Source organism: Notechis scutatus, chromosome 1 (genome assembly GCF_049901735.1).
Source record: "Notechis scutatus isolate UNSWTSFEM ecotype Mainland chromosome 1, rNotScu1.2, whole genome shotgun sequence".
In the NCBI taxonomy this organism is placed as follows: Eukaryota; Metazoa; Chordata; class Lepidosauria; order Squamata; family Elapidae; genus Notechis; species Notechis scutatus.
In genome coordinates, this window is record NC_142009.1 from 68,296,545 (window position 1) to 68,323,224 (window position 26,680).

The window sequence follows — 26,680 nt, forward strand, 5'->3', positions numbered from 1 at the left end:
CAAGGGAAAGGACTCGGAAGATAGGAAGTAAATAAACGAACTAGTAGAATGAAGCGTTCCTGGCGTCTTAAAACATATCGGGGTGCGGGGAGGCCTCGCGCTTGCTTAAAAATATGTGTGGGACAGCCGTGGTCTCCACTGCAGATCGAATTGGTTATTTTAAGAAAGAGTGCTTTTATTGAGCTGCCGGGACTTGCGCGCGGACGATAGACTGAGAACGGCGAGAAGGCTGAGGCAATGCGGCTCGTGCTTTCAGGATGCGCCGCATTGCAAACGGCGCGCTTGGGCGTGCGGTGCGAACGCGCCGTTGGTTTCCCTAGGAGCAAGAACAGCGCAGGGGGCTGGCCTGTTCGCTTGACCCGCCAGAATGCGCGAGTCTGTGCCTCTTTATCCCGAAGTAAGTCTTGTGGAGCTCCATGCTGTTTGGTGCCAACTAAATGTGCCCGTTTGCAACTTTAAATGATAAGCAGGTTGGAGTTTCCGGGAACTGAAGCTGCACTTGCCGGCTTGCTTTGCACCTCCTGCGGTATCTGCAGGACCCGAGGTGCAGTACCTGCACCTCAAACTAAAGGAGTGTGTTCTTGAGTCGGTAAAACTATCAGCCAAGTCCCGAGCCTGCTTTTTTTTAAACAAAAAACAGACAATAGCTGGTAGGTGCGTCTATACTGACTGGCTTTACCCGCTGCTTCTCTTTAAAATAATCAGATAAGATAACCTTTATTATCACTTTTTATTATTGGCACTTTTTCTGCGGCACACATTAAAAATGGAAATTCTGATGCACACTCTCAAAAGAAAATTGTGTGACTGTATTGCATACACCCATACACATATTTTAGTGACGTTCAAAGTTACAACAGCACTGAAAAAGTGACTTATTATGACCATTTTTCACACTTTTAACCATTGTAGCATCCGCGTGGTCACATGATTTACTGATACATTCGGATGGTTGACAGCTGACTCACACTTATGATGGTCCGAGTGTCCTAGGATCATGTGATCCCTTTTTGCAACCTTCTGACAGGCAAAGTTAATGGGGAAACCAGATTCACTTAACAGCAGGGATGGGAACAGGTAGCTCTGAAGAGCAGCAGACACAGAACCAGTTCTGTGTTTGCTGCTGTTTTGGCACACCCGCCTACCCAGGCTCTTACCTGACCTTTATTTCCTGCTTTTTCAACCTCAGCTGCTTTGCGAGGCACAGCTGCGGTTGAAAAAGCAGGAAAAAAGGGCTTTTTCAACCGCTGCACACCCGCACGCAGTGTTGCTCAGCTGTCCAGGTAGCAAACTGACGATTCACACACACACCCAAATTGTAAATCACCAAACCGGTAGTTACACCAGTCAGATCCCACCCCTGCTTAACAGTATAACTAATTTGATGATCGCAGTGATTCATTTAACAAATGTGACAAAGAAAGTCGTAAAATAAGGCAAAATTCGCTTAACAAATTTCTCAACCTAAATTTTGGGCTCAATTCTGGTCGTAAGTTGAGGACTACCTTTATATACATATATCTGTATACCCAAACAAAGCTGAATACCATACATATAAATACCTGCGAAAACAAGAAAACAAATATCTGTATATACATATATACATATACATATAATTTTGAATACATAGAAGAAAAAAAGAGCCCACTATGTATGTATATGTATTTAATATGATCAACAATATCTCTCTAGTCATTATGATTAAAATCTGCCTTTCCCTTGCCAGCCATTACTACATAGGGCTGGTTTTAACCTGTAAAGCCTTGGCTCCTATAACAGCAGCTATAAGAAGCTGCTATGATAGTATGCATTGAGCAGGGGTGTCAAACTCAAGGCCTGCAGGCTGGATCCGGCCCATGGGGTGCTTAAATCTGACCCGCATGGCTGGCCTGGAAAGATCAAAGGACCGGCCCCAGATGCCTCTGCCAGCCAAAATGGGCTGCGGAGAGGCCGCATGTGGCCCCCCGTGGTCCATTTTCTGCCTCCACGGCCTCCTGCAGCACTCTGCTGGCCAAAAACAGGGTTTTTTTCATGGGGCCTCTCACTGCCCATTTTTGGGTGAGACAGTGCTGCAGAAGGCCATGGAGGCTGAAAAAGAAGCGGGGGGGGGCTGTGCATGGCCTCACCACCCTTAGTTTTGGCCAGCAGGGTGCTGCAGGAGGCGCCTGTTCCATCTCCCCCCACACCTCTCCGACCCGCAAAGGAGAACTACAACGCTGATCTGGCCCTCGAAGAAGTCCAGTTTGACACCCCTGGCATAGAGTGTAAGATAAATTCTACAGTTATGTACTTGTACCCCTTCCCAGAGGCCTATGCTCCCAGATATCTCTAGGATCCTGTCTTTGATGTATAATTTACTGCTCTGTTGCACTTTATTGGGAAGGGATACTTAGGACCTGCCTTTTAAGAAGTCCTGGGTTGGAAGCCTAACATAGTGCTTTTCAACTGTAACCTTCTTCCTTTGTAATAATTTCTCTTGCAATTCAGGAAGGTCTTGAAAAGAAGATTGTTCCACAAAGTTTTAATGTCAATGGAGATTCTCAGTCATCCAGGGGTCATGGTTGTTCAAAAGGTGCTTTTTCAAGAGGCAATTGGACTTTCTGGTTTTTCTTTGAAGACGTTTCACTTCTCATCCAAGAAATTCCTTCAGTTCTGACTGGTTGGTGGGGAATTGAAGGATTTTATATTCCTTGTAGACACCTGGTCATTTGCCAAGAAGCTTCTTGGATGAGAAGCGAAATGTCTTCAAAGAAAAACCAGAAAGTCCAGTTGCCTCTTTAAAAAGCACCTTTGGGCCAAACTTTTAATATTTACAGTAATTGTATCGATCACCAGCATGTAGTGGGATGCCAATGGCTGGTTACTTAGCTTTATTCAATTTTATTAGATGTACATCCTGACTTTTCCCTGCAAGCTCAATGCTGTGCAGTTCTATCTTCATAATAACTTTGAGGTGGAATTACCAGTCAGTCTGAGGAATTTAATTAGCCCTATGATGGAAACCATGTACAAAAAAATTCATTCAGGTGCTAGGAATCTATAATTTTGAAATCAGTAAAGAAAACAAAAAGGATATGAATTTATTTAGATTAGATGTTTTGGAGGCCAGCTTTTGATAAAATATTGGTTATTGTAGCAATAACAATAGTAGAAATAGCACATATTCATTAAAGTAAACCAGAAGCTAATAAAAATGCACAATAAAAAGGGAGAATTTTAAGAGAACTGATAACTGCCTGAATGTTGCACAAAATTAAATTAAGTAAATGTTAGCTTAGTCCCTGTGAAGTTTCAACTTCTCTAAATGCCATTTGAATAATATATGAAAATGAATAGTTGGAAAAGTATTTTACATATTAAAACTGATTATTTGAGGATATGTCATGTTTCTTTTTATGCAGGTTTTTCCACTGTATTGAGATGCCAGCACTTCAGTTCAGAAAATAAAGCAGCAGACAAAAGCCTCATGACTCCAATGCTGAAGCATCTCATTATGAAAATAAAATCAACTGGTCCTATTACAGTTGCTGAATATATGAGGGAAGTTTTGACAAATCCACTGAAGGTATGATGACATATTAAATATGTCAAAGTCAGCTTTGCGGGATTAAAACAGACAGAAAGGTGGTGCAGAGAGTGGTGAGGATGGCAGAAAAGATTATTGGCTGTTCACTCCCTTCTATCCAGGACATAGCATATAAGAGTTGCGTGAGCAGGGTCTGTCGTATTGTCTGGGATGTTACACATCCTCTTCACGGCCTGTTTTCCTTTTACCTTCTGGGAGGAGGCTTCATGGTATCCAAAGCAAAACATCCAGATTCCATATAGCATCAACCTTGTGAACTCTCAAGTTTCCTCTTACTGTTATGTATACAAAATGGACAGTGATATGTGATGTGTGTGTGTGTGTGTGTGTGCGCGCATGCATGTAGGTGTACATATATAGCACCTACACCTACACCCATACACCGATACCCATACACACACACACACTATATGGGGGGGGGGGAGAAGGGTGTAGGTGTATGTATGTATATAGCATTTGTATATGTGTGTTATATATGCATGGGTAGATATATATTTTCTTTTGAGAGCAGGCAGCAGAATTACATTTTTAATGTGGGTCCGTGTGCTCACAGTAAAAAATGAAAAAAGTTATCATTAAGACTTTTATAATGAAAATCATATTTATAGCAATAGGCATATGTAACAAAAAACACATAAAGTTGTTGCTTTGCCCAAACATATACTTAATAAAATGGGATGGATGGTTTTTACCATGATGATGATGAGAGAGAAAGCATATTCAATGGAATTTATATATTAAACCAATATTCATTTGTTTTCAGTCAATGTATGTATGTATGTATGTATATATGTATGTATGTATGTATATCCTTCTCCCAAAGGATCCCTGCTTGTCCCTTCTCTTCGACTCAAATAAATAGCCATTTGTCATTTTAAATTGTAAATGTTAAACAAGAGATTTTTGTTTTTTCATCTGAAACCTCCTTTTTACATTGCAGCAAATCTGCTATTACATCATTTCAACTTCCTATTTTTATTTGATAAATAATATTGCAAAGTGTAGAACCCTTCATATTTTCTTTATCACTCTTGGAGAACTGTTACAAATTTTCTGAATTAAAGCAGACCAGCAGAGGAATATAATCAAGGATTAAGATTTTGAGTGTTGCAAATAATAATATTTAATTTCTTTTTTCTCTTCCCACAGGGGTACTATATGCATCAAGATATGTTTGGAGAACAGGGAGATTTTGTTACTTCACCTGAAATAAGTCAGATTTTTGGAGAGGTAGCTTTAAAAAGTACAGTTTATTTTTTATGTGCTGATTATCTAAGTTATAAGCATTTAAGATAAAGAGCAAAGCAGTAAAAGACCAAAATTAATTTCAAAAAGTTTGTCCAACTTAACAAATAAAACTGTGTTTTCTTGATGTTGTAGCTGTTAATGTTTATACCTAGCACTTTTTATATTTTCATTTATAAGAATTCTGACTAATGACTGCTGATTATAGATCATAAATGATAAAGTCTGAATATACTAGATCAGGGGTGTCAAACCCACATCATCAAGCCAACATCACGTGACATATCAGGACTTTTTCCACCTTTGCTAAACCGGGCATGGGCGTGGCCAACATGTGACGCATCTATCCCATGGGCTAGGAGTTTGAAGCCCTGTACTAGAATATTCTTTTATCATTTGCTTCTGGGCTCCAATGGTTTTTAACAGTTCTTGAGACACTGTGTTTTGTAACTGATATTTTGTAATTAATTTAGAATTTGTTATATTTTTAATATTATTGAGATAATCTACTGTTTGAATGTACTTAAATATTTTTACATGAAATGGTAATGTAATTTTTTATATTCCTGTCATATTGCTGCTCTGTTTTGGAGCACTCTGAGCTTCTTTGAACAAAAAAAAGCTTCATGACCTAATAAAGTAACAATTTCATCTGATACTTTTTCTGAGATCTAAATTTCACTAATGGTAAAAAAATATAGAAGAAATTCTATTCAGGAAAGTTTAGTTATATTGTTAGGTAGCATGTGAAAAGTATAATCTTTTTTAATAAATAAAATAAATAGTTTTAGGGTTCAGCTGCACTAAAGAAATATTTCTAGAACTTGGAAGAGAGACACAACAAATATAATCAGGGAGATAGAAACAAAGTTCCTCCATCAGTTGAACATTATTTCTAGTGTTAGAACTGGTGATCTATTATGTTTTCTTGGGTGATTCCAAGGTCCACCCAATGCAGTCCTAAACTATGTAACTCCCATTAATTTCAACATAATTGAAATAATTTCATTATGTGCAAAATATGTGGGGGGGGGTTACTTTCCCTGTAATTTTACATATTATATATACATACATGTATCACTTAGTTTATAAATATGTCCAGTTTTGCAGCTTAAAAGGTTTATTTTTTCTTCTTCAGTTAATAGGAATTTGGTTTGTTAGTGAATGGATGGCTACAGGAAAATCTCCAAAATTTCAGCTGGTGGAACTGGGCCCAGGTAGAGGTAGTCTTATAGATGATATTTTAAGGGTAAGTAAAACAGTAAAACAAATTTGCTAAATTTATTTTCTGTGACGTAATTTTTCAAATTTAAGTTCATTCTTTCCAGTTCTACATCTGTTTGCAATTGTTTAAGCTTGCACAAAAATATAAACATACTGTCATGCACCCACAAATTTGTATGCATTGATGAAGACTGTTATCTTAATGTGCATGTTTTGTAAGCTCTTACCTTATATACCTTTGGTACTTTCATTTACTTTCATACTTTGATATTTTGTCTCATTGAATCACAAAACAGCATTTAAAAATTGAGAAAAGCAGAAACCAAAGTAAAAGTGTCTTCCAATGTTATTGTTAAGTTCATTATCTATTTTTTTCAACTGTCAACTATTTATTTGTTTAAGTGTTAGTCTTGCACTTAGCTATAGGTAAATGACTTGTTTTTATTTATTTATTTCTAATACAAAATAGCAATAGAATTTTAACATCTCTGAGCAGTTTACAATGTATGAGCTTTATTTGCATATTTCCCCCCAACAATCTGGGTCATTTTTCCAACCTTGGAAAGATGGAAGGCTGAATCAACCTTGAGCCCTTTCAGGATCGAATTCCAGGCTGTGGGCAGAGTTTGCCTGCAATACTGCACTTTAACCACTGCTCCACCAGAATCAATTTGTAGGAATGCCAAACTATTGTATGCTATGTGATTTATCAGTGATATAGAACTGGTGTGGAGTGGGACACTGGGGTTAATGTGGTATTTAGCATATTGTGATACATTTTCAAGAATAGGCAAAGCTTGAAAAAAAAAGAGGAAAAGGACAAAAAAACAATTAATTAAAACCAGGTAATGAGAGAAGCCAATAAATTTGAAAAAGATTAGATTTATCCAACCAAATAAATATGTTGGATTCTTCTTGTTTCAAAATCCAGTTTTGGGTGGGTAAATGAACAGTCAGTTGTTGTAAGCTGTAACAGTAATTCTCTGTGCTCATAGGTTTTTACTCAGCTGAGCTCCATACTTGCTAACTGTGAAATTTCCATTCATTTGGTGGAAGTCAGTCCAAAATTAAGTGAGATGCAGGCATCAGTGCTGACAAAAGAAAAAGTAGAGTTGCCAGAAAGCTCCAGTGCTTACATGCATGGAATTAGTAAGACCGGAATACCAATTTTCTGGTATAGAAACTTGAATGAAGTGCCAGAAGGTAAGAACAACTTCATTTATTGCTTTTCAGTCAGCAGTTGACACTAAGAATTATTTATTAGTCAATAATTTGTTAAAATTAAGATAAATTTTGCAATGAAGGGAGATACTCTAGAGTTAAAGGTACATGTAGCTATGGTTTGGCTTTAATGAGCATGAAAATATTTCATTGAAAATATCCAATTAAACCCTTGAAAGAGTCCATTGTTTATGTCTGTAAACATAGTTTTGCAGTGGACCCTCATTTTGTATTTAAAGAATTATTTCAGGAAATGTTAAGCCTGTAACATCCTCTTGGAATTTTGTACATTTGCATTCTATCAAGTGTCTTTTGTTGACGTATATAACAAAATTAACCCAGAAGCCTTGATCAATTAAGGTTTCAAATAGGTATCGACTCTTAGTAACCATCTAGATCAGAGGACGATATCCTGTGGCCCCCACCGTGATATGAAAGTATAATATTAGTGCGGCCCATAGGGGGAATGGACCTCTGAAGGAAGTCCCGCCCGCTGTTCCTCTTCGTGACTGACATTCGGTGCTAGGCTAAGCTACACCGACTTCATGCACACTACGCTTGTAACAACAGTGTGGCAGATGACGAACAGTCCGGTAGCAGTCGCCTTTTTTTGCGGTCGCCATTCCAGTACTTTCTACCATCAACAAATGCCACGATCAAACGCAGAGAAAGGCGACTGCTACCGGGCTGTTCGTCATCCGCCGCGCTGTTGTGACAAGTAGAAGCGGAAATGACGTCACGCGTCGAGACGTTCTCCATGCATCGCTAGCTTTTGGGGATATTTGAGGATATTTTTTTAACAACGTTTTTGTGGAATCCCTTATGCGGCCCAGCCTCACCCAGACTCTGCCTCCAGCGGCCCCCAGGTAAATTGAGTTTGAGACCCCTGATCTAGATAGAAAGGTTCTCTCCGGCAATAATAGTCATTGTTTCTTGTTTGTCCATGCAGTTTTCTTGGAAAAGTAAAATAAAAGCAGTTACTCCTGCAACATATATTGAAATATAATTGAGTACACTAAAATCATAAATTTTGACTCATGATCTCGCTGAAACGGGCCATTCATAAAAATAATTCCTAATAAAGATTTTGGCTGTATATTATAAAAATTGAGGCATTTTTATTTTTGACTGGTCCTTTTTTCCCCTCTACCTAGGCAACAGTTTTTATTTAGCACATGAATTTCTTGATGCTCTGCCTATTTATAAATTTCAGGTATGATCACATACTACTATAAGATTTGGATTAAAAATTGTTCGCTATTTTTATAATATTTGCTGAGGTATGGTAGAAATAGTGACCACGTTAATATAGATATTTTTTACCTTAAGATACCTATTACAATAAATTCTAGGAGGAATGTGTTAATGTGACATAATTTGCAAATCAGAAAAAAGTCACATTGAGAACCTTTTAATTATATATTCTTTAATATATAAGAAACTGGAGTTTTTATATAATATTAAATATATAAACATATAACTACAGTATTGGCACATATTCCAACTGATTCTATAATCTTATAAGTATACTTATTACATAAGTCACAAAAACATAAAAGAATAATGTAATTATTACGCTTTTACACAGCAGATATCATGGAATCAAAGCACATGAATTTGAGAATCCCTATGCCCAATCACAACTGCACGAGAGGGAAAAATAAAATTCAGTACTACAGATAGGTCTCAATGCACAGCTGCAATTGTGTCCACAATTTCGATCATAAATCCTGAAAGTCGTAAAGCAGGACTGTGCCCAGTTTTATGACATTTTGCAGTGATGGTTAAGCTGTAGTTGTTAAGTGAACAAAGGTCATCTAGTCATGGGTGATCATGCCCTACTAGAAGTATTTATTACTAACAAATGCTCCAAGACTTAGAATTTAGTTCTGAAATTGCAGGATTGTGTGTGCAGACAACCATCATAACTAATGTAGTTTCAGCAATTCTTTGCAACAAAATTCCAAAAGAAATGTCTAAACTGAGATAGATTTTGCTTCTTTTTTCATGGTCTAACAATCCACTTCAGAGATGCTGCTTTTATATGCATATAGGCACATTTAAAAACAAAAGTACTTCTAACTGTATAATTAACTTAAATTTGTGTTTGAAGCTTTATTAATATAAATACTGAGCTGAAGATACACTTCATCGTACAAGTTGCTAAATGAAAAACTTCCAATATTAGTCTTTAAAATGTTTTATTTAACATCAGAATTAAACATTATTAGGAGTTTTTAAATCCAAGATTCATGTTTTAAACAAGCCTAATCAGAAGTGATAATCAGTACACTTACCCGATGAATCCATAGTATTCTATTTTGTCTTGTCAATTAACAGAAAACAGAAAATGGGTGGCGTGAGTTGTTGGTTGATATTGATCCAGAAGCTTCTGATAAGCTGCGATTTGTCCTTGCACCATCTGCCACTCCTGCCTCAAAATCCTTCATACATGTAAATTTCTGATTATTTTGATTATATTTCAAGTTTATATAATCTGGGGGGGGTGTTTCTTTTGAAATTGTATTGCAATTCTATAATGGTCCAAGATCATCATTTTTGCTGAAGCAATCATAACTGTTATAAATTCTTTTCAGCTCGTCACCTTGATTTAATCAAAATGTTTAATAATACCACAATTAAATTAAAACTGATGTCATATATTCTAGTTTAGTCAACATATGCATCAGATTTAACTTCTTTATATGACTTTCAGGAATCTCTTATTAAGACAGTATTTATGTAATTAATTTTTTGCTATATTTCTTCAAAAGCTTTCTAGAAATTGAAGTTCTATTGAAACACTCCTGTTATAAACATGCTTAGCAAGGGGAATAATAATTCAAAAATCACTGTCCTTTGTACAAGCTGTATATTGCAGCATGGTATTATGGATCATTTTAATAATTATACTTCAACTTGAATTTTATATTAGGATCAAGAATCCAGAGATCATGTGGAAGTATGTCCTGATGCTGGTGTCATCATCCAGAAGCTTGCTTCTCATGTTGAAAACAATGGAGGAGCAGCACTGATTATAGATTATGGTCATGATGGAACCAAAACTGATACTTTCCGAGTAAGTTGATTCGTATAACTTCATTGTAGTTTGAATATGTGGATTTCAGTTGGGTGGTAGAAAGAGGAAGATGACTGTTGTACCCAGTAATGTGTCAACTGCAGATTTGATAAGCATTATTTCCCCTCTTCTGTACAGGGAGAGTACATCCCTAGGACTGAATCTTGTGGCCTCTCATTTAAAGCCTGATGGTAGGGCTCTGACTGTGAAAGGTTGCCAGCCCAGCCTGTGAGAGCTATCTAGGAGGAAAGCAGGAATGGGGAAAAAATGTAAACATTTGTCTCCAATAGACATGCCTGGATGTATGGAAAAAGCTAGTTTAAAACTTCTCACTTTATAAAAGCAGGATTTTAAATATGAATTGATATAACTTCTGTAGCTCTCTCCCCACATCTCTGGTATTGTCAATTGTGTTTTATGACTGCTGTTCCAATATGCCAGTGAAGTTTATATCTGTATTGCATCCATTAGTGACAGGGAGAGTGCCGGATTGCAGGTGAGTCGGAAAGCCTCTGCACCTGCGCAAAGTGCACGTTTGTCACATGCAAAGTGCACACATGCAAAGCGCGCCCACCGATCCGGTGGTAAAAAAAATGTGAAACGCACCACTGACCTACTTCCTTTTTACAGAAGACGGAATCAAATAGGAGTTGACTAATTTTTTATTTTATATATCACCCTTTAGAAAGTCTGGAAAATAATTCATTATTTTAAAAAGATACAATGGAAGAATCCTAATTCCATGACAAATAGGGTAGCAATAATCAGGACTCTCACCTTCAGAAATTAAATTGACCACCTAACAAAGCACACAGGTGAACTTGTCTTATTTATTTTCTATTTTCAGGGGTTCCGTGGTCATAAACTTCATGATGTATTACTGTCACCAGGATCTGCAGATCTCACTGCTGATGTAGATTTCAGCTACTTGCAAAGAATGGTACAGAAAAGAGTAGCCACTTTAGGACCTTTAAAGCAGAAGGAATTTTTGAAAAATATGGGCATTGATGTTAGATTGCAGGTGAGGGCTAATTTTGTATTTATTAATTAATCTGCTTTCACCAAGCGTCCAAAGCAAGTTAGATAGGGAAACCCTTTCATTTTATCCCAACAGCAGTCCTATGAGATAAGTTGGGATATGTGTGTGTGTATTTGTATATGTATTTATACACACACACACACACACACACACACACACACACTGGGCATCTTACAGTTGCATATACAGTTAAAACAAAGTTAAAATCAGACATTGAAGCCAAGGACACATGGAGAGGGCACGGGCAGAGTGGGGGGGTGGGATCTGTTATTACTCCATCAACCACCTCCATTGTGCTGTGCCCTCATAGGGATCCCAAGCTAACTATCAGAGACACAACTTTAGGTGCTTACAAAAAGATAGGAGTTTTCAGGGTTGGAGGTGGATTGAAGGTTTTTATCTTAACCACTGTTTCTTTTGTTCAAGAAAACAAAAGAAATCAAAAGTTGTTTGATCTTTTTAAATCACTGTTTTTGACTCTTGCATTTATCAACAGACAGAACTGATACCTAAAACTATATGATATATACATATTGGGAAAGAGAGGAGTGAATTTTGGGATGGGAAAATAATATCTTTTTTTATGTAGGTTCTACTGCAGAATGCTGATGATGCAGTCACTCGAAGTCATCTGCTTCAAGGTTATCAAATGCTCATGGATAAAATGGGAGAACGCTTTTATTTTTTTGCCCTTTTACCTCATTACAGACTTAAGCCAGATCATTCACTTTCATCACCTATTGCTGGCTTTGGAGAACTTTTATGGAGATGAACCCCAAATCAGAATATTACCTGAGGATCTATACTTAAATCTATCAGGAAGACAGTTGAATTACCTTAACTGTGGAAGATTTCAATCATACTCCTGTAACATGTAGCCAATATAGGGAATCATTGATATGGTAAAATTAAAAACAAAATACTGCTGCTGAAAGGTGGGAGGAGTTTTAGATGGAAAAATGTACAATACTGTACTGTGAAAGGGTTTCATAATTAAAGTTTGCTCTTTAATCCCCCCTGAGAATTTCCAAATTTGTGGGATAAGAAATTTCACTGCTCTCACACACACCCTCATTCCCTTCTCAACCTAGCAGTACCTGCATGCCAACCTGGAGCTTGCAACTTCCTGCTGGCTTCCCCACTGACAGCCAAAGATTTAGTAAACAATAATCAGGACTGCAGGGAGTTGCCATCACTAAGTGATGTGGCTGTGCTTTACGACCGCATCGCTTAGCAACAGAAATTCCAGTCCCAATTGTCATAAGAGAAGAATTACCTGTATATGGCTACTAACGATATAAGGGTGTCTTCAGAAAACAGAGAGCTAGTACAAATTGAGTAACCATGCAAGTTCCTTTTCATTTGTAAATGCAGCTCTCTGTACTATTTTGTTTTAATAAATGGTTAATGTGTTAATATGGTGTGTAATTCATTTCAGAAAAATGAAGGACAGAAAACAATATAAGCAGTATAAGCTTTTTAACAAAAGCAGCCTGTCCTAATTTCTGAGAAATCCTTCCTAAATTCCACAACTATTATATCATGCTTATAATAATAAAACATCCAACATGACTTGGCTAAACAGAGGCTATTCAAAAAGGTTGCAACTCAAATTTGCTACAAGCTATTGCCAAGAATATCATTAAAAACACTGGCTGTTGTGTCATATTTCACTTCAATAGTGCATTTTAGTGAGCTTAAGAAAAGATCAAATTTCACATAACAGCTTCAAACTAACTTGACAATACTGCAATACTAATCATTCTAATATATTTCAACAGATCTCTTACCACAAAAGTCTTTTTATGAATAGAAAAAAAACACAGTAGGGAAATAAAATTTATTTCAAGCTTAGAGGATATTTACAAACAATGAGATATATAAAAATATAAAAAGTACTTGACAGTGTCTTTTGAGACTAAAAGTTTTACTAAATATTTTCTAGAATCAATACAGCACTATTTTTCGATGAATGCAACTTACCTCAAAAAGAATGCTAATGCAATTCTGGGTACAAATTCATCTGGAGCAAATGCCAATTTAAAGCTTTCATGCAGTAATTTAGGCATTCAAAGGAACAGTTTAAGAATGCTAGCTATGCAATTTTATTGTTGCAGAATATGTGTAACAGCTTTATAGAATAGAAACATTCCAGTTATTTTTTTCTTTGGCCCCAATAACATTTGTATTGTTCTACTGCTATATAACATTGTTGTCCTGAAAACAAAAGAATAACCTAAGATGCATAACATGAAGTACAATACATTCTCTAGAAGTGACTTGCAACTATTTAAATTATAGCTATTCAACTCTATATACTCACTTGGAAGTAAGTCCCATTGAACTCAGTGGGATATATTTCTAAGGAGACATATACCATAGCCCTGTTAATGAATGGCACTGGGAATATTTGTGATTCTCTTTTGGCATAAATTTATAAAAAGTCAGGGAAAAACAGGTACATTCAGTTCTAGTAGAGATTAGGCTGTGATTTAGCTTGCTTGAGTATTTTCAATCTAGGAGAGAATACTTTCAACTATTCCATATCAACTTCCAGCATATCTTGAAGTACTTTTGAATATTTCAATCACTGGAGCCAACAAGATATGTTTAACATCTCCCATCTCTGCAGTGGATATCTTTTCCAACTCTTGACTGTAACATCTAATGTGGGAAAGGTAGTTCGCAAATTATTAGTTCATTAGCTAGAAAAAAGAAATATGTTTTTCTAGATTTAATTCTGATTAAGACTTTACCTCTGTACATCTTTCTCAGTACAGTCCCTCATTTTTCCATCACTAATTATTAAGTGATAAATAGTAATCTATGAATAAAATACTATTTTTCATTCTGCATGAACTCATTCTGGCTCTTACTATTGATGAGGATAAAAATGAATTGATGTTATAATTTTCTGCATTTTACCTTCCATCATCCTGAAAAAGGTTTGTCAATTATAAACTATCTGAAATTGGGATATTAGAAAAACGCTACAACTGAAAATAGGAGTGTTTGGCTAACAGACAAACCAATATAAAAATGTTTAAAGGAAATAATATCCTTTTCATATTAAATAATTGCATTATGTTCTGCTGAAGCTTTCTCAAATGCTTCAATTATCTATTTTTCTAGCAATTAATCTTAAGAGAATTGAACTCAGAAAGTAACTACAAACCTGCTAGAAAGGTAGAAAAGTAACAAAAGCATTTTTATTTTGGAGTGCCTAGGTGGCCAATGGCCAATGAATCTTGCAATTTAAAACAAAAAGATATATGCAGAGATGAGAACACATTGTCAGAACTTTAGCTTAAGTTGCAGTAACTTGTACAGTGTGTATGGTATTCAGGTACTATTACTATTCTGCATTCCCACAGCTTAACAAACTGTTTTATTGAATTATATGCCTCAATGTTCAGATCTTAAATGGTCTGAACAGTATTATTGGTTCCCATCACCTACATTTTCAAAGTATACACAGTTCACTTGCAAATAATCAGTTAAAGGTTGTTTTTTTAAATCAAGTGTTTTTGGAAGAGGCATGCAACAGATTTTCTTTCAAACAGATTGTAAAACTGCTCAAAACACATCCAAAATATTCAAAACTACCTGCTTCCCCATTCAAAACAATACTTTTGCACTTGAAAAGGATGTTTGCAAAGTTTCATGAAGTTTTATACTCAAGACATTTCAGAATGAAAAGTTTTGCATATTTCTAGTTTTTTGTCATGGCATATATGTTCATGATTCTTTATAGCTTCCTTATAAATGTTATCTAAATACCAGAAAATAGTATCTTTGCCTAAATAGATAAGAAACTAGGAAACATTAAAAAATTGTTACTGTGTAAATTACAAAAAAAAGAAGAAAATTCACATACATCAAGTCTCTGTGTACATAAGCTGTCAGTAACATCTCTGTGATGTACCAATAAGGCAATATTACAGAAATACTTCATGGCTTTTAACTCAGTGCTGGGTGATATTCATAATCATAGAAACTAGAAAGATAAAGATGCTTCCCAGATGTCCATCCACAAAGTGATGCAGGATCTTGCCTTCATAGCTTTAGACGCCGGATCATCTGAACAACCAAAAGCATCAATTGTTCCAAATTATCAGAATTTGATTAAAATGCTTTTTCCAATGAATCATGGATCTTCTTCCATATCATCTGGATTGGGAGCCATAATGAAATGTTTGGGATATACAAGATTGTGCTCATATGCATGTTCTTCCCAGCGAGCATCATCACTCTCGTGGGTAATGTAACGTTCTCCAATGCGAGTTTCAAACTCCCGAAGATCAAGCCAAGTTTGATAATCCTGCAAAGAGAAAAAACATAATGGAAAATTTAACAATATTCAAAATACAGTACATTTTCCGATGACCACATTGACGCATGTATTTGTGACAATAATTTCCTTCAAAATAACTTTTTTCTTTAGAGTTTATATCCCATCAAACTACTAATCACATCCAATGCAATGTAGCTTTTTAAATATAAATAATACTTATGGTAGGTTAGACCAGTGGTGGCGAACCTATGGCACATGTGCCACGCAGAGCCCTCTGTGGGCATGTGCGCCGTCGCCCCAGCTCAACTCCACCGTGCATGCATATATGCCTCCTGCTGGCCAGCTGGCCTTTGGGTCTCTGCTGCACGTATGCAGGGGTGGGGCACATGTGCAGGAGTCACACACATGCGGGGGCACATGCATATGCAGGATGCGCATGCATCTGGGGGCGTGCCTTGCATTTTGGGTATGCGCGCTTGGGGCCCAAAAGGTTTGCCATCACTGGGTTAGACAATTCCATCTGCTTTGGCCTTTCTAAGCAGAAGAATATCCTTAATAGAGAAATTATTCACCTTAAAAACAAAATGATGCATAATATTTTAAACCAGAAGCAAGATTGGATACCTGGTAAAACAGCTGACTAAAAAAGAATATAAAATATAAACTAGTAAAATACATGGGATAAGTTAGGCGATGTTACAAATTTTACAGAATAGGTCTGAATTGGGGGTTTAAAGAAAAGGCTACACCAAAACAAGGTGAGAATTAATGCTGCTTTATATTTTTAACTGTTACATATCCAAGGCCACAAGAAACTGCCTTCTTGTTGCTCCTGATGCAGCTATCGGCTATCCTAAGCCCCTCTTCCTCCATAGAGAGGCCACCAAATTAATCGTTGGTGAGGACAAATAACAGACACCCTATGAGTCTGGGTATCATCTAGATCCTCCATCTGAGTTGACCCATTAAATCTGAATAATTAAGGGGCTAATTTTTGCCCTTCCCCAGACTTTTTGCAAACCCAAAGTGACTATACATCCTGTTCTGTAGTCTCAGAGTGAGGAGGAGGACATAAACATATATAAGAGTATCTAAGCCAATAGTAATACATAAATACATAAGTGTTATTGATAATTGAACCCAACCTGTTAAAAAGGCAGAATAATACATCCAAAAATGGGACAGGGATGATGATAGAAAGTGAACTGAGTAACACTTAAATATTTTCAAGGCCTCAGTTCATTCCAGACTTGTCAGATATGATTCATATTAGTATGGTATGTAACTCTACCTGTAACCAAGGATGACTAAGTGATTTGTCAACACTGTAACGTTTTCTCATCTTCACTTGAAGCAAATTATTTATTAAATCAGTAGCTGAGGAAGCAAATAAAAAAGCAGTCGGTAAATATTTCATCCTTTTCCATCATTCTCTATCTATTCCCTACACCCATCTCATCCTCATATTGATATGTTTATTCTGGAGGAAGAATTAAAGCTTTTTTAGTGATATAAAAAACAACATTTTAAAAAATATTGACAATCGAGATCATCTACCTCTAAATAAACACCAAGATTCTTTAATTTGAAACCAAGTTAGACTGTTTCTTAAAGTAGAAATTCTTTAATTACTTATTTGATACTTTGTCTATTTCCTAACTTTCAATGCAGACATTCCATAGAAGCTTTAGGGGTTTTTCAGCAACTCCTTCAAGTTTCTATCATTCATTAAAGCCTTGTAAAAAGAATGCAATTGGACTAAAAAGAATCAAAAAGCCAATTCATATACAGCATCAGAATTAAATGTGCTTAATAGCAGTATAGCATACTCAAAACAGAAAAATATATTACCTTCTAAGTCTACAACCAAAAAAGGTTTTGGGGAAATACATGTTCAGAATTAGTGTTTTAGACTTATTTATTAAATTTATTTGCCACTCATCTCACCACATGGCAATTTTGGGCAGCTTACAACATTAAAAGCAGTAAAACCATACACACACACATACAAACACACACACACATACAAAGAATATAAAATTATAAATTAAAAGATGGAAGGAGAGGGAGCAGGATGTGCAGGGAGGAGGTGGAATCAACCATCTCCAGCGTGGCATTCCCCCATTGAGAACCCAAGCCAGGTTTGGGGGGACTTATGGAAGGTTAGGAGAGGCAAGATCTTCCAATGGGCAGCGCCATGGCAGAGAAGGTTCACCTGGATCCTGGAACTTGCTGGCTGGAATTCTTGACCAATAGGATTCACAGCATACCTCCTCTGCCACATGGATGGGGCCAGTCTGTCCCATTGGGGTGAGATGATTCCTCAAATAATGTAAGGCTTTAAAGGTAATAACCAACACCTTAAACTGCACCCAAAAGCAAACCAGTAGCCAGTGCAGCTTGCAGAACAGGGGTGTAATATGGGCCATTCTAGAAGCCCCAAAGCCTCATTGCCACACTCTGCATCATTTGAAGCTTCTGAATGTTCTTAAAGGGTAGCCTTGAAAATAGATATGTCTACTTAAACACACTGTAAGTAAAAAAACATTTTTTTTTCCACAGGGAGCAGACTACAGTATGGAGCTTCATCAGTAATTAAATCTCATTCCCTTTCTAAAGTTGGGAAAGCCCAGAATATGCTGCCGCATAATATCAAAGCTTCCGAAGTTTTAAGAAGTTCAAGAAAAAGCCTATCAATTACAGTATACATAAGGCTTTAACTCATTAAGTGGGTAGCTTACCATTTTAGAATAAAAGCTTTTTTTTCCATTTGCTCAGTCACAGGAAAATGATTCCTAATGGTTCCTGAATAGCAGTCACTAATAGCAGTCATCTAATTTACTGTCGTGTCATTGCTGCATTCCAATTAAATGTTATAGATTTTACTAATATGCAGAAAACATGAAATGTAAGTTGTCTAATGATATTTACCTTCACTAGAAATTTCCTTCCAGGGATTTGGTGGATACATAAATGCTGCATTTTGGATCTGATCATTTATGTCTTCATCTTCATTAAATGGAAATGTGCCACTTAAGCTCACATAGACGATGACACCCACAGACCACATATCCAGCGATCTATTGTAGCCTTTACTCCTAAGTACTTCTGGGGCAAGATAAGCTGGAGTTCCTACTACAGACCTCCTAAAAGATTTTTCCCCAATAATGCGTGCAAAACCAAAATCACACAGCTTTACCTGTAAAACAAATGCTCTTTACTTAAGTTACTATGCAGTTAACTTAAAAACAAATTTTAAAAAATCAGATACGGTGTATGGAGTCTTTACAAACATGAAATATGGTCAATATAATTAGCAAGTTATAATAGTTTCTTTGCATTGGTTATACTTTATTAAGTTTTCTAATTTTTTTTCCAATTCTAGTGGAGGATGAGCAGAATTAATCCAGGAAAAATATATTTTCAATACTATAGTGTAACTTTTTTTCCAAATCAAACATAGCTAAATTAGAGAAAAAATATTCTAGCCGTAAAATAATTTTATCAATCACTAAAAAAATTAGAAAGTTTAAGAAAAGAGATTAAATCTTATTCTAGATTTCCTCTTCCACAACAGACATACAAAGAATACTTATTTCCTTACCCACCTGAGGAAAGGGTTCTGCTGATGCTAATAGTACATTTTCAGGCTTTAAATCACAGTGCACTATATTTTTGAAGTGTAAGTTCCTCAAAGCAACAAGTATCTTTAAAAAAAGGAAAAAAGTATTTTCAAAATCAGTTCTGTACAAAGAACCCAACAGACATTACAAGTCCAAGAGGTTATGCTTCAATTCAATATTTGTCTAAAAGCAAATGAACTCTTTTGTTGGAATACTTCCAGAATTCTACCCTTAATTAAAAAAAAAAAAAATCCAGCTTCCCAAAGAGACAGTGTTACTTTTCAGCTAGTTACTTCCAGCTACTTACAAATGTAACTAGGTGAATAACTTCTTCATTGTGGCACGAAATCTCAATCTCTTACCATTCCTATTAAGTACACAATGAATACAATATTAGGATATTAATCCCCAATTAGAATTACCTGCCACACACTAATTTTTCTTGGAAGTAAAAGTGATGTTCACACATATTTGTCTTAAACACCCTATGTGCATTTAATATTCAGTAAACGCTATATAAAGTAAAGATATGCTTTTTAAATCAAGAATAAAGTTTGCTAAGTATAAGATTGTCTCTTTACTATAATTTAGGTAATGTTTTCCTCATATACACCAGAATTATTGTTATATTTGCATACATCATTTTGAATTAAAGCTTCCTTGATTCAATTTAAAAAAATAAACATTTTAGACTAAAGCATATAAAGTGATTAAATAAACAACACAAAGTATTGAAGACAGCAATGGTCTGATTGTAAACCTGGCATTTTTTAAAAACAGACAGGAGTAATCATATCTTTAAGGCCACCCAAAGAGAGTATGCAGGTAATCCTCGACTTATGACCACAATTGAGCCCAACATTTTTGTTGATAAGTGAGGCAGTTGTTAAATGAATTTTGCCCCATTTTATGACCTTTCTTGCTTCAGTTGTTAAGTGAATCATTATAGTTGTTAATCACACAGTTGTTAAGTAAATCTGGCTTCCCCGTTGACTTTGCTTGTCAGAAGGTTGCAAAGGGTGGGTCATGACCCCTGGACACTGCAGGGATCATAAATGCAAGTCAGTTCCAAAGTATCTGAATTTTGATCATGTGACCGTGGGGATGCTACAATGGTCATTAAGTGTGAAAATTTGATTTTTTTTTCAGTGCCATTGTAACTTCAAATGGTCACTAAATCAACTGTTTATAAGTCAAGGACTACCTGTATACCCATCATTCTTGGGCTTTCCTCAAAGACAGGCCACAATAGGGAAGGCTCTCTCACTAGGGAAGAAAACCAATTGAAAACAAAAGACTCACCTGAGTGACCATGAACTTGGTGATTCTTTCTGGAAGCCGACTTTTCTCACTGGAAAGAATCATTTCTAACATATCGCCATGAAGTTTTTCCATCACAACAAAAACCCTTTCAGGAGTTTCAAACATACATTCCAGGTTTACAATCCCAGGGTGATGCAAATTCTAAGGAAATGTACAGCACTGACTCAGACAAAATATCAAATGAATAAGGAAGTATTCTTAACATATAGTATTCAGACAAAAGAAAACCATTCTATGCTTTACTATTTCAAAAGCACTCAGGCAATCTTTTGTAATACTTAGGGCAATGGTTCCATTGTCTAGCAGGTCAAAAGGTAATCTACCAGGAATAAAGAATTACACCAAAAAATAAAAAGCCACCAAGAAATTGCACCTCAACATAGATGCTTATTACATGCTCACAATTTCTAATTTAAAAAAAAACATACTATGATGGAGTATGTTTGCATCAGTTTTGTACCTGCAAAATAGCCACTTCGTTGCGGAGCTGGCTTTCTTGTTTTGTAGGGAATCGCATTTTATCAATGACTTTAATTGCCACATCCCTTCCAGTCTTTCTATGTTTACCTGCACAAATACAAAGAGAAAGGAAACAGGGGAAGTCTCTCAGGTAGACAAAGAGGCAATATTGATGACAACATGTATTTAATGGATTTAACAGAATAACATTGTTGGAAGGGACCTTGGAGATCTTCTAGTCCAATCCCCTTGCTTAAGCAGGAAGCCCTATACCATTTCAGCCCTTGTTCAATCTCTTCTTAAAAACCTCCAGTGTTAAAGCATCCACAATTCTTTTCATTACATAGGGTTAAATTTTCATTAAATGGGTTTGTTAACAACTTAACATATCTCTGGTAAAATTGTACTAAAAAAGAATGAAAGACTTGGAAATCATTGAACCAAAAATTGTTCTTTTGGTTCCAAATATCAGCAGCACTATCCCAGAAATTCAGGGACAGAAGACAGAAAAATAGACGTGCCCATGTGGCCTATGGAGTGTCCTTATGATGCAAAAACATTTCCTGAACTTTCTGTTCAAGGCTATTATTTGCATCACAAGCTTACATATTCAAGTTGAGAAGGAAATATTTAAAATTTACACATTTTAGAAGATATACTGGTACACCCTTCTAACAATTTTTTTAGCTGTTAATAGAAAGGCACTTTATTCCTTTTCAAATGTACTTTTAATACTTTTTATTGGTCTAAGTTTTCAAGAACCGCTTTATATACAATTCTATAGGATATTGGGATCTATGAACAAAGAAATGGCTATTACAACATTATAAGGCCTAATGATTCTATTTGAGGAGTATACAAAATATTCACATATTCACGATAGCTGCAGAGAATGTTAAGCAAAGTGATATCAAGTCAGTGCTACTGCTATTATTTTAGAGGCCTAGACCTAATCTGGATTTCCTTATTCAATACTGCTGGATGTATATCAAGCTAGAGTACACAAGCTATGAAAAACAATTGACAGCAGAAGTAGTAGCTGCCGTAAATATTTTAATGTAGATGAGAGATACTTTTTTCACTCCAGTAAAGGCAACTATAGAAGACACTGCTAATTATATGGAAATAAAAATCATTATCAGATATATAGTTCTACTGGTAAGAACAAAGTAGCACTTTAATGATTTGCAGAGCTACCAAAGTATCAGTTAACTAAATTTATGGGGAAAAACTGTCTTATGGCAGTAGAAATGAGTTGTAATATGGAATCTGCTAAAAACAAACCATGAAAAGATATGTTAAAGAAATTGTTTTATATCATGTCAGCCTACTGCCCAAATAGTTTGTGAAATATATAGCTGCCTTCTTCAACCTGTGGCCCTCTGAAGTGTTAAAACTACACTTTCCAATTTTGGGAAATATGATCTTAATGGTCTTAAAGTTCCAGATTGGAAAAAAAATAGTCACTGGCAGTAGTTCTCCAGCATTTTCCCATCATTTTTAGACAGTTGGAATTGAACTTCTATCTCTGATATATATCACACATCATTAATCTTGCTCCATTAGTACATTATTTCTATAACAGTAGATTTCCATTAAGAAGATGGAGCAAGTCTGTTTTATATATCAACCCTACAGACAAAATATTTCACATGTGCTGTAATATTTATTCAAACTTACCTCCATAGACAATTCCAAATTGACCAGAACCAAGTACCTCATCAGCAAAGATCTGATACACTGAACTTATATCCTATGAAAAGGATATAGACAGAAGAAAGCAAATATTAGGTTCACTCACTTGATAAAATGACGCCATAGCAGAAATTGAAATGTCAACTACGTCACACAGTTAAAAGAAAAGAGCTGTGACACACGTTCTGAAGATGAATTATGTAAAAGACCTGTTCAGACATGCACAAACATATTGCTTTTGATATCTGAAGTCTGAACATTTGTATATTTAATCCAATTCAGGCACATTGCACTTGAGGAAATGTACCATTTACAAGATTTCTCATTATATGTTTTTGTTAAAATACATAACAGACTTAATCTTTTTTTTTAATAAACACTATGTTAGGTTATTTTTAAAAAGAGAACAATTTGCTTCTTTACATTTCCAACATTCTTGATTTTGATATAAAATATCCATCAAGGGGCAATTAATACTGAATGATTAGAAGAATATATTTTGTTTATATTTTGTTGACTTACCACATTTTCTTGGATCTGGCAATTTGAAACAGAAATGCTGACACATAATTCTTCTGCAATTAAAAAACACATAATCCCTCTTTTAAAAATGGTAATAATCCCTCTTTTAAAAATGGTATTACTCATATGGTGTTCCATAAAGTTTTATGTTTGAATGAAGATCCTAGTAATTACATGTAAAATTATCAACCCATTGTTAGGACACTATTGGTAGGACTATAATTAAGTAACCTGATACTTTATGGTATTAATTGCCAATCTAATTTAAATTATGAATCTAAATATATGAAATATGGGCCTAAGGTTTTATAGCTGTTGGTGAGATAAATTGAAACTATGAAGAAAGCTATGCCAAGCAGCATCTTTTCAGGATAAAGCTTACATTACAGTAATGGTAAATTGTTCCATATTGTGCAACAGAGCCACTAAACTCTTCTTCTGAAAGTATTGCTTCTTACTGAATGCCTTAAGAATAGACTTTTTAAAAAAGGATAATAAATTGGTTGGTACTTGTGATGGAACTCCAACTACTACATATAAAACAATGGCATTAATTAAGTTTTGCATACTAGGAAAAAGACCCATAATATTAAAGACAGTATTTTGTCATTTAGCAGATCACCATGAAGAAAAAATAAGCCTTTTTCAGTCCTTACTGTGATCTTTTCCTTGTCCTGTAGTTATGCAAGTGCTGGTCTCAGGCGTGACTGGCATTAAAGCCTGACGAATAGCTTTCTCCCAACTCCCAGCTACATCCAATCCAACTCCAGTAGCAGCCAAAACAGGGCTATGGTGACTGCTGCCATTGTTCTCTCCAACGAAGTATACCATTGTGTCAGTTATTATTTCAAAACAGTGAGGATTGCTGCCTTGCACCATATTTGAGAAATCCCGTGGCTGAGTCACCTGAAGAATTTCAGAAAGTGGGATCTCCTGCAGAAAATATAGAATATTAAAACTCTAACAGGGAGACAGACCTCTTTGTAAGAATATGCAACAGTACAATTGACAGCACTGAGAAAAGGTAAATATTAATGCACTCAGTTAAGAACATTTCAATAGGTACACTTATTCCAGTTCCTTAGTCATGCTTCCAAGGAAGTCACAAACATCTCTCAGTAAAGCAAACCAATGAAGTTATCTCTTGTTAAAAATCTGAATGGTATTTTTTCATTAGATTAATGTATCCAGTGAATGGCCTTTTGGAATTCTCTTATGCAGCCTGTAAAGTTTAATTACCTTTGACATTCCCAGCATCAAATGTGCCAGTTTGCTTAACGCTGAACTACATATTGAAATTACCTTTCACTTTTGAGGTTAGATTAGACTATAAGATCCTATTTTAATTCCTTAGCAAATTATGCGGTAACATCTGATTTATTACAGGTAGTCCTCAACAGTTTGTTTAGTGACCGTTCAAAATTACAATGGCACTGAAAAAAGTGACTTGCAATCATTTTTCACATGACCATTTTTCACACTTACAACTATTGCAGAATCCCCACCATCATGCATCAAAGTTCAGACACTTGGCTACTGGTTTATAATGACTGTTGCAATGTCCTGAGTCATGCAATTACTTCTGTGACCTTCCTAAAAGCAGGGTCAATGGGGAAGCCAAATTTACTTAACAACCATATGACTAACTTAACCACTGCAGTGATTCACTTAACAACTGTGGCAAGAAAGGTTATAAAATCACTTAACTGTCTCGCTTAAGAACATAAATTTTGGGCTCAGTTGTGGTCTTAAGTCAAGGATTGTATTGTATATTGTATATTGTAATTGTATTGTATTGTCAGATTTTAACATATTCTAACATTAAGAATGAATTCAAAGCTATCCCCCGCCCTCACCTGGGCTCTTCTGACCATCTTCTGACGGAGGGAGCAATAGAAGCATTACATGATTGCTTTGAGTGCAAAGATTGGTGCATGTTTATAGAAGCGACAACATATAACCAACATATAAACATAGAGGAGTATGCCACCACTGTGTCTGCATATGTTCAAAAGTGCATTGAGGATGTCTGTGTCCTTAACAACATTGTTGTGAAGGCTAATGAACAACCATGGTTGACATATGAGGTTGAAACCACAGAATGTGGCTTTTAAATCTGGCGATATGTTGGAAAGTAGAACAGTCAGAGCTAATTTGAAAAGCACCATAAAAAGAGCAAAGCAAGCCCATTGTCAGAAAGTTGACAACTTTTTTCAGGACACGATGAACTCCAGGCATATGTGGCAAAGAATCCAGGTCATTACAGATTGTAAGGTGGCTCCATCAAGATGCAAAGATGACACAGACTTTTTAAATGAGTTGAACACATTTTTTGGAAGATTCGAGGCATCAAATAGCACCCCTGCAAGGAAAGCTGTGACCCATTCTGACAAGCAAGTACTTAGCTTTGATGTTACCTCAGTCTGGAGGACATTGCAGAAAGTTAACATTCGAAAGGCAGCAGGCCCAGATAATATCCCTGGGCATTTATTTATTTATTTATTTGTCGAGCATATATTAGTTAACAGATATAAGTAAACATGTTTATTAATACATGAAATGGATATGAATAAAACATTAGGACAGGGGCGGTAGGCACGTTGGTGCGCTTATCCATGCCCCTTAAAAACCTCTTAGCAATGGAGTGAGGTCAACAGTAGACAGTCTAAGGTTAAAGTTTTGGGATTTGGGGAAGAAACTACAGAGTCAGGTGGAGTATTCCAGGCATTGACCACTCTGTTGCTGAAGTCATATTTCCTGCAATTGAGTTTGGTGCGATTTACTTTGAGTTTGTATCTATTGTGTACTCTTGTATTGTTGTGGTTGAAGTTGAAGAAGTCATTGATGGATAGGACATTGCAATAGATAATTTTATGTACTACGCTTAGGTTGGACCGAAGGTGGTTGTACGTCTAAGTTGTCTAAGCCTAAAATTTCAAGTCTGGTGGCATAAGGTATTCTGTTATGAGTAGAGGAGTGGAGGACTCTTCTCGTGAAATATCTCTGGACTCTCCTGATTGTGTTAATGTCCAATATGCAATGTGGGTTTCAGACAGATAAGCTGTATTTAAGAATTGGTCTAACAAATGTTTTGTATGCTCTAGTTAGTAGTACAATATTACCGGAGAAAAAGCTACGCAGGATTAGGTTAACAACGCTTAATCCCTTTCCTTTTTTCTCTCTCTCTCTTTTTTAAGGCATGTTCTTAGGGAATGTGGGGGGGTGTTGGCTTGTGTTCTTACAGATATTTTCAATCTTTGATTGTAGCAGGCAGTGATCCCATTTTGCCAGTGCCAAAAAAAGTCTACAATTAGGGGTTTTAATGATTATCATCCAGTTGCACTTACATCCATTCATTATGAAATGTTTT

The 26,680-nt window shown here is 35.9% G+C and overlaps 2 protein-coding genes across 5 annotated transcripts in view; one reads left to right on the top strand and one right to left on the bottom strand.

Annotated features, from left to right (window-relative positions):
• Window positions 1-13: 13 nt before the first annotated feature.
• On the top strand, window positions 14-12,810 carry NDUFAF7 (NADH:ubiquinone oxidoreductase complex assembly factor 7). 3 transcript variants are annotated; one of them, XM_026669360.2, is made up of 10 exons: window positions 14-397; window positions 3,402-3,565; window positions 4,736-4,816; window positions 5,970-6,080; window positions 7,051-7,258; window positions 8,431-8,489; window positions 9,617-9,730; window positions 10,212-10,355; window positions 11,203-11,376; window positions 11,984-12,810. In XM_026669360.2, exons 1-10 carry the CDS (start codon window positions 238-240, stop codon window positions 12,164-12,166), a joined length of 1,398 nt encoding a protein of 465 aa, XP_026525145.1. In that variant the 5' UTR covers window positions 14-237; the 3' UTR covers window positions 12,167-12,810. The 3 variants fall into 3 exon arrangements, with proteins under 3 accessions (XP_026525145.1, XP_087822916.1, XP_087822921.1); XM_087966790.1 differs by having other exon boundaries at window positions 199-397; window positions 11,203-11,295; XM_087966795.1 differs by having other exon boundaries at window positions 209-654.
• A 410-nt stretch (window positions 12,811-13,220) lies between these two features.
• PRKD3 (protein kinase D3) overlaps window positions 13,221-26,680 on the bottom strand; it is a 47,242-nt gene continuing 33,782 nt past the window's right edge. For both annotated transcript variants that reach the window (XM_026669358.2, XM_026669359.2), the window contains exons 11-19: window positions 23,967-24,243; window positions 23,311-23,363; window positions 22,774-22,846; window positions 21,095-21,201; window positions 20,614-20,775; window positions 19,297-19,395; window positions 18,620-18,887; window positions 16,980-17,065; window positions 13,221-15,715 (exon numbers count right to left, since the gene is read on the bottom strand). In XM_026669358.2, coding sequence (XP_026525143.1) covers window positions 15,542-15,715; window positions 16,980-17,065; window positions 18,620-18,887; window positions 19,297-19,395; window positions 20,614-20,775; window positions 21,095-21,201; window positions 22,774-22,846; window positions 23,311-23,363; window positions 23,967-24,243 — 1,299 coding nt within the window. In that variant the 3' untranslated portion in view covers window positions 13,221-15,541. The remainder of the gene's footprint in view (window positions 15,716-16,979; window positions 17,066-18,619; window positions 18,888-19,296; window positions 19,396-20,613; window positions 20,776-21,094; window positions 21,202-22,773; window positions 22,847-23,310; window positions 23,364-23,966; window positions 24,244-26,680) is intronic.

Excerpts from the sequence above, each read along its gene's own strand:
- NDUFAF7 (XM_026669360.2), top strand. The coding sequence starts at position 238 with ATGCGGCTCGTGCTTTCAGGATGCGCCGCATTGCAAACGGCGCGCTTG. Across the intron at positions 4,817-5,969 it reads TAAGTCAGATTTTTGGAGAG|TTAATAGGAATTTGGTTTGT; the intron begins GTAGCTTTAAAA and ends TTTCTTCTTCAG. Across the intron at positions 7,259-8,430 it reads CTTGAATGAAGTGCCAGAAG|GCAACAGTTTTTATTTAGCA; the intron begins GTAAGAACAACT and ends CCCTCTACCTAG.